General features: G+C 53.5%; 1 protein-coding gene across 1 annotated transcript; it reads left to right on the top strand.

Moving 5' to 3' along the window:
* Positions 1-1,091: 1,091 nt before the first annotated feature.
* On the top strand, positions 1,092-2,023 carry EI90DRAFT_966583 (uncharacterized protein). Its single transcript, XM_039068300.1, has one exon. It carries the CDS (start codon positions 1,198-1,200, stop codon positions 1,924-1,926), a length of 729 nt encoding a protein of 242 aa, XP_038907803.1. The 5' UTR covers positions 1,092-1,197; the 3' UTR covers positions 1,927-2,023.
* Positions 2,024-7,105: the final 5,082 nt, after the last annotated feature.

The following is a 7,105-nucleotide window of genomic DNA, read 5'->3' as shown; positions in this document are numbered from 1 at the left end:
GAGCGGACGTCTCCTCTAGTTCAGTCGGACTCTCCAGCGGATCCCTTGCATTCCCCACTCGAGTTGGCGAGCTGGCTCGCGTTACATCGCCCGGCGGCAGCACATTCACTGACCACAGAGCAGTTCATTAATTCAGTGTGTCGTACCGTCGAGATTGCATCCTCTCACGAATGGTCAAATCCCCCCCCGCCGATCGCGAGGCATTCCCCCGGGATGACGCACCATGCGGCTGGGCCAGCTTCCTCGTACGTCCGTTCGGACCCTCCAGCTGTAGTTACGTACTATTTTCTCCAGCAGGAGTGTCTGCCTGGTTTAGTGGTGGTTTGTACTTCGTTGGCAATGCATACTGCCAGTTCAGCGCGACGCAGGGTCAATGTGTCCTTGCATGATCAGCTGGACCTTCCTGTTGGTCACCCTCCAGAGTCAGCATGCGTATTAGTATGTCACGTATTACTCTCGCTGGGTTTGTTGGACATCTTGGCAGCTTATTCACGACGCCCTCACAAGCGGGGACACTCGCTCGGCCCGCACCGTTCAGTCAGTGCCGGGTCACTGATTGCGACTAATCCTACTGGTACGACATGCCGAATGATTACGCGCCCCGCCTATACGGGCGCTCAGGCTCTCAACAAAGTTCCCATATGCAACATCTACACGACTTATTCCCGTCTGGGCGGATCTCGGGTTATGACGCTGATGTGGCTAGGTTACGTCCCTGATGTCAAGGGCGGCCATCTCACAATTGCCTCACCCATTGACGGCTGGGACTCGTGTTCGCATATGCAAAAGGAGCCAGAATATGAGTTGAAGCGCACGGAGCCACTCCTGGCACAGCCGCCCAGGTCGCGTCTTGGACTTCACAAATGGATACACACCTTGTCATTGTGCTTGGAAATGGTAAGCACGACGCGTGCACCGTGGCACCATCCACGTGAAATGTTGTACCCACCGGACATGGTACATCTCGCCTCCAAGTCATCGTGACAGTCGTCTCCTGCACGTCTGCCTGCTTCTCTGCCGTCAGCATCGGTGTGGGAACGATTATATGCTAAAGGAAGAACCTCGCGTCCTCAAACTGAAGCCAAATTCACATTGGACAGGTTTCTCAATGGGTTATGTCATCCCATTTGTACCCTCGTTGAACCGTTATGCGAAGCAGTTCAGATCTTCGCTCAGACCACCACTGCAAATGGTTATATGTCGGGCCCGATCGATGATGTCAGTGGGAAGGACGTCCCCACCTTGCAGGTTGTTCCCGATTATTCCAAGCCCGATGGATTACGCGCTGCATGGGGCTGTTCAGACCGGAGACCAATATCGTCTATGGGGCATTATAGACATAACAGTACGAGCCCGAGTGCCGGCAAGAAAACCTACGTCAAGACTCAGCCCGAAGGCTTGCAGTGGCGCCTATTTTTTTTTCGCGCAAACCGCCCGTTTATCTCAGCGCCCTCAGGTACTCTTGCGCCCATAGCCAGGTCATCATATCAGCCGATTCCAGTTGTCCCGATGCACTCTCTGAAAGGGTCTCATCATCCGATCAATCTGAAGAATCCCTTTCCCAGTCAGGTCACTCCTGCTACCCCAGCATCATACTGCGAGAAGACCGGCCCATCTCAACCGGCCTCCAAACCAGCACAATCCTCCCGTGTCCTTGCACACTCACCCACCGTTTGGTCGTTTGCATTCCTGCCAGGTGGGCCCGGTGTGTGTGAAAGGGCGTCAAGTCCCCGAGGCTCAGTGACTGGATTCCCAGGAGGTCGGGACCACCGCCAGAGGATCACCCGAAAGGTTACTTGCACCAGACAAGTCATAGGCGAGGCCCCGTCTTCGTACTCGCTCAATACAGGGGATGAAAGATCCAACTTGGGATTAAGTGTATTAAACGGACTAACCTCTCCCTCCTCCTCCCCGAGCTACCGCTGAGACCCCTGGTCTCCACCTCAGTTCCCACATGGGTTGCTGTGCGAACGCGGTCCAACGAACCTATTTACCAATGTTTAGTTCGAAACCTTCTGTCATAGTTCTTCTCCGTGCTCTCTCTCTCTCAGCGCCCATTCCTAACCCTGGAGGCAGCCATGGCCGATCGAAATTCGCTGGGTAGCGTCAGTGGTTTGGGATGGGAGTTAGACCTCGCAGTACAGTCAAGACGCATCAGGAGCTGCCGATCACAATTCCCGACGGCCTGGGGACCCTCATACCTCTGGTCGTGGAGGGGAGCTGTCTGCACCTTCGACTGACACCAGCTCAGTGGGCTACCCTTTGTCTGCTGCCCAATTGCTATCGTTCTATCCGCATCCAGCATTAGCAGTCACGCAGTTCCCGTGCTTTCTTGCACCAAACATTCTTACATCGCAGTCTCAATTACGACCAGACTCATCGAGTCCCGAACCATCGGTGGTCACCTCCCGGCGGAGGCTAATCCCACCCCAAAAATTGTACCATACACGTATCTTAGCGCTTAACCCAGTCGTTGCCACGTCCCTTGGGTCAGGCGGTCTTATACTAGAGCGCCTTTCTTCCGAACCCTATGAACCTTCCGCCCATGCCAGAGTCGACGCGCACCGAAAGGCTCGTTTGCGCGCTATTTTACGATCCTTACAGGACAGGATATCAACGAGGAAAGGAACGCGCACCATTACAGTATGAAAACCCGTACGCGCCCTCATTACATTCGCCACCAAAAGTGAGCGTTGTCAAATGCATCCATGAAAGCCAGCAAGGCTCCTCGTTCCGACGGCCTCTTCATGTCCTCCGAGTCGTTCGTCTGGAGGGGACCACCTGCTCTTGCCGACACAGTTTGCTACCTCTTAGCACTAGACTATATCGACACGTCCCCACTGTCGCTCGGTAGCCTGGTCGAGACCTAGCGTCTGTGGACAGATGTGTGCTAGCCGCATATCTGCATCCTCGCCCACACACACATCAAGGACTCTGTTGCTGACAATAGTTCGCAGGCGTACAAACGTGGGTGTAGAGTGGAGAGGACCTCGTCTACCCGAGTTTACAGTCAACCGGAGGGGTCGCGATCACCGCCAGCTGAAGAGGAGTTACTATGCCACGTAGTTCTCTGTGCACCCAACCGGGAAGTCAGGTCGTAGAGGTGTATCTTGAGTGTCGTTTACCCAACTTGTGGGACATTACGGCACCCTCGCAATGTCAGGGATGCCTTTGGCAGCCGCCTGGCTAGGGAAGTCACCTGCCTATGCCCTCTTTCCTCGCAGATCTCGTTGGGAGACATCCCGATGCGTTGTCAGGGCCGCCAAATTGTCTCGATCTGGAACAGTGCCGTTTGGTTCGATTCACGGTTCTGAAACTCCCAATTCATAGCAACATCTGGCCGTCCTTCCCGATACACCCTGCATCTTGGTATGCAAGCCACTCACATTGCTACTTGCGCCGGTTTCGGTGCGATTTCACCCGAGTTATTGGTCATCCCCGGCCCCACCAAGGAATGTTGTGGCCAATCCCTGTACCCACCTGGATCATTAAGCGACTGGCTGTAGCGAAGGGGTCCTTTGGTCGATGGGAAACCCAACCACAGTTCACACTCAAGCCAATGTGTTTATGTTGGTGTCGCTATCGACGCTCTTGTGCTGGTCGACCACGATATGTCCTCTCTACCTGCTGAATATTCCCGGACATTCTCAGCACTCCTTGGCTAAACCTCTGCATACGCCGCATCCCATGATGCACCGCCCTCTCATCATAACATCTCATATATTTTCGGGGTATCTCCCAAGCACATGTACTCACTCCGCTCACTGCTACACTGCCTGCTAGAATAGCCGGACCCCTGAGATATGATGTAGTCAACTGTCAATTGGTCTGGCAGACTTACCTATCTGTTATAATCCATGTCAATCCGATCCCGCATGGAAGTCCCACATGAGGAGCCGGATTTCTGGTCAAGCGGCCCTACAAACCATTTGCCTCCTTCAAAGCTAGGATGACCAGAGCACAATTTCACACAGGATCATACAGTCCGGACTGACCAGTGGACTTGGGCTAGGTGCTGCCACTCAGTTGTGAGGCCTCACCTTAGAACCGGAACCATTTGGAGCCCAGCCCACACCCACAATGCCGTTTTCAAGTTCCCTTCCTCAGAGATGAAATCGACAAGGCTCCACTCGGTGACCTAGAGTATGGAGTACCAGTCTGGCATTACCACCTTGCCCCTTTGGACTTGCACACTGGCCCATAAGAGTCTGGGGGGCGATGTTATAGAGATGGACTAGATTCTTATGGTCCGTGACTGCAAGTAGGTAGGTTGTCTCTGCCCTCCATTATATTTCTCTGTCAAACTCCATGCCAAGCTTTCCCACTGGGTTTTGGTGCTGGCTGGGGGAATTGTTAAGTTTCAAGGGACTTCCCTTGACCATTGAGACTTTGATATTAGATAGAAACCAGTCATATGACATGTAAAGGCAAATGCCGAGGATGTTGATCATTATCAAATACATAACCCAAAAACCTTGTACCGCGATTGTAACATCCTCACCATTGTGCCACCACTGTAAACTCAACCTGTAACCCTGGAACCATGTCCACCTCCCTATTCCTCCTCTCCATGACAAAACCACAGCGAGGAGGGCATTCCCATGCCCAACCTCCTGCTGCCCGCTCCCACCAGTCCACCAGGTGGTTGAGTGGTCACTCCCATCCAACCAGAAGTTCCCTATCAGGAACTGTAGCCTATCCCACCTCCTTAGGAGAGGGATATAGTCCAGGCAGCTCCAGAATGTCTGGCCCCGCACCCACGGGTCCCACTTCCCACGGTCACTCACTACCGTGCACTGGTCCACCAGCCCGCTTTCCCCAACAACCCTCGCTACCGGTACGCTCCCATGAGCGCCAAGTCACCGATAGCCACCAACTGGGTGACTCCCTTTGGGAGTCCCAGTATCCCATGCTACCGGTACGCTCCATTGAGCGCCAAGTCACCGCTAGCCAACTGCTCCCAGCACACCCGCTACCGGCACGCTCCCAGGAGCGCCAAGTCCCCGTTAGCAGACAGCCAGGTGGCTCCCTCAAGGAGCCCATGTCATACTCGCTACCGGTACGCTCCCAGGAGCGCCAAGTTACCGTTGGCCAACCCACAGGTTACACTGCCAGACACTCATCCCATTCCGCTCTCCCTCCGATGGCTACGCAGCCACCTCCATTAGTGAGCCGAACGGCTCAGGTTGGGTTCCCCGGAACCCATTCCTGTAACAGAGGAAAGGGGAGAGGAGTGGAGGAGAGGAAAGGTGTCAGGTCCAAAGGTGAGTATCGGAGCGGATGGGAGAAGGGTAGGAAGATGACGGAAGGGTGGAGGTGTTGTGTGGAGGAAGTGGAGGAGTGGGAGGAGGAGTAAGAGGAGGGTGGCGAGAGGAGTGGTGTTTGGTCTGAGGTGAGTATCGGAGCGGATGGAGATAGGACAGGAGAAGGATGGAGGAGTGGTGGTGGAAAGAGGGGTGAGAGGAGGAGTGGTGTCAGGACCGAAGATGAATATTGGAATGGACAGCAGTAGGGTAGGACTCTGGAGGTGGTGAAGAAGGAGGTCCAGGAGTCGGGTCAGGATCGGGTATGCACAGATATGACACCAACCGAGGATTGTTTGAACCTTTGGTTATGTTCTTTGGTCTCTGCAACTCCCCCGCAACCTTCCAGACGATGATGAATGACATTCTCCAAGAGTTTATTGACAGAGGTGTTGCCATCTGTTATATGGATGACATCCTACTTTTCACATCGACTCTTGAAGAACATCGTCAGGTCACCCTGGAGGTGCTAGCCACCCTGCGAAGACACAAACTCTTCCTCAAACCAGAGAAATGCAAGTTTGAGCAAACCCAGATAGAGTATCTAGGGCTGGTGATATCAGAGAATCAGGTAGAGATGGACCCAGTAAAGATCAGAGGCATCATGGACTGGCCAGTCCCAAAACGAGTCAAAGATGTGCAATCCTTCCTTGGATTTGTGAACTTCTACCAGAAGTTCATCCATGACTTCTCTGAAATTGCCAGACCCCTGAACGCACTGATGTGGAAGTCCAGACCTTGGAGATGGGGCAGAGAGGAACAAGAAGGGTTCGACACCTTGAAAAAGGCTGTCACCTCAGCCCCTGTCCTTGTCTTCCCTTCAGACAAAGGGCATTTCCAACTAGAGTGTGATGCCTCTAACTTTGCGACTGGAGCTGTTCTCTCTCAGCTCCAAGAAGATCGGCAGTACCACCCAGTAGGGTTTATGTCCCAAAGTCTGAATGACGTTGAGCGGAACTATCAGATCCATGACAAAGAGATGCTTGCAATAGTCCATGCTTTGGACGAGTGGAGGCATTTCCTGGAAGGAGCAGCAGAACCTTTTGAAGTCTTCACTGACCATCGAAACCTCTCCTACTTCTGGTCAGCCCAGAAACTCAACTGACACCAAGCCCGATGGTCCCTGCATCTCTCTCACTTCGACTTCATGCTCACACACAGACCAGGAAGACTCATGCAGAAAGCAGATGCCCTGTCACGACAAGCAGACCACCCACAAGGAGAAGAGGACAACTCTGAGGTCACACTGCTACGCCCAGACCTTTTCTGCATCCGAGCTGCAGCGGCTGTCTCTCTCCCAGCAGAAGAGGAGGGATTCCTGCAGCACATCAGAAGGTGCAAAAGGATCGAGGGCTCCGTTGCAAGCGTAACCCGTGAGTTAGAATCTGGACCTGAGGTGCCTCTAGGGTGGGAGCTACATGAAGGGCTTATGCTCTATCAAGGAAGGGTCTATGTTCCCCAGGACCCCCTTCTCCGCCATGACATAGTCCATGCCCATCACAACACTCCAATGGCTGGACACCCTGGTTGGTGGAAGACATTAGAACTCATGTCTCGGAACTACTGGTGGCCAGGGCTCTCTCACTACATCGCCAAATATGTATCTGGATGTGACACCTGCCAAGGGGTGAAATCCTTCCCTACTTGAAAGACTGGGAAGCTCATGCCAAACAAAGTCCCAGACCGACGCTGGCAGATTATCTCAGTCAACATCATAGGAGAGCTCCCCCTATCCCGAGGGTTTGATGCAATTATGATAGTGGTTGATCGCCTGTTGAAGAGAGTACATGCCATACCCACCA

This window comes from Cantharellus anzutake (assembly GCF_015039405.1).
Source record: "Cantharellus anzutake strain C23 chromosome Unknown EI90scaffold_221, whole genome shotgun sequence".
Taxonomy (NCBI): Eukaryota; Fungi; Basidiomycota; class Agaricomycetes; order Cantharellales; family Hydnaceae; genus Cantharellus; species Cantharellus anzutake.
The sequence above is the reverse complement of the archived record's forward strand: the minus strand, read 5'-3'. Positions and strand labels throughout refer to the sequence as shown.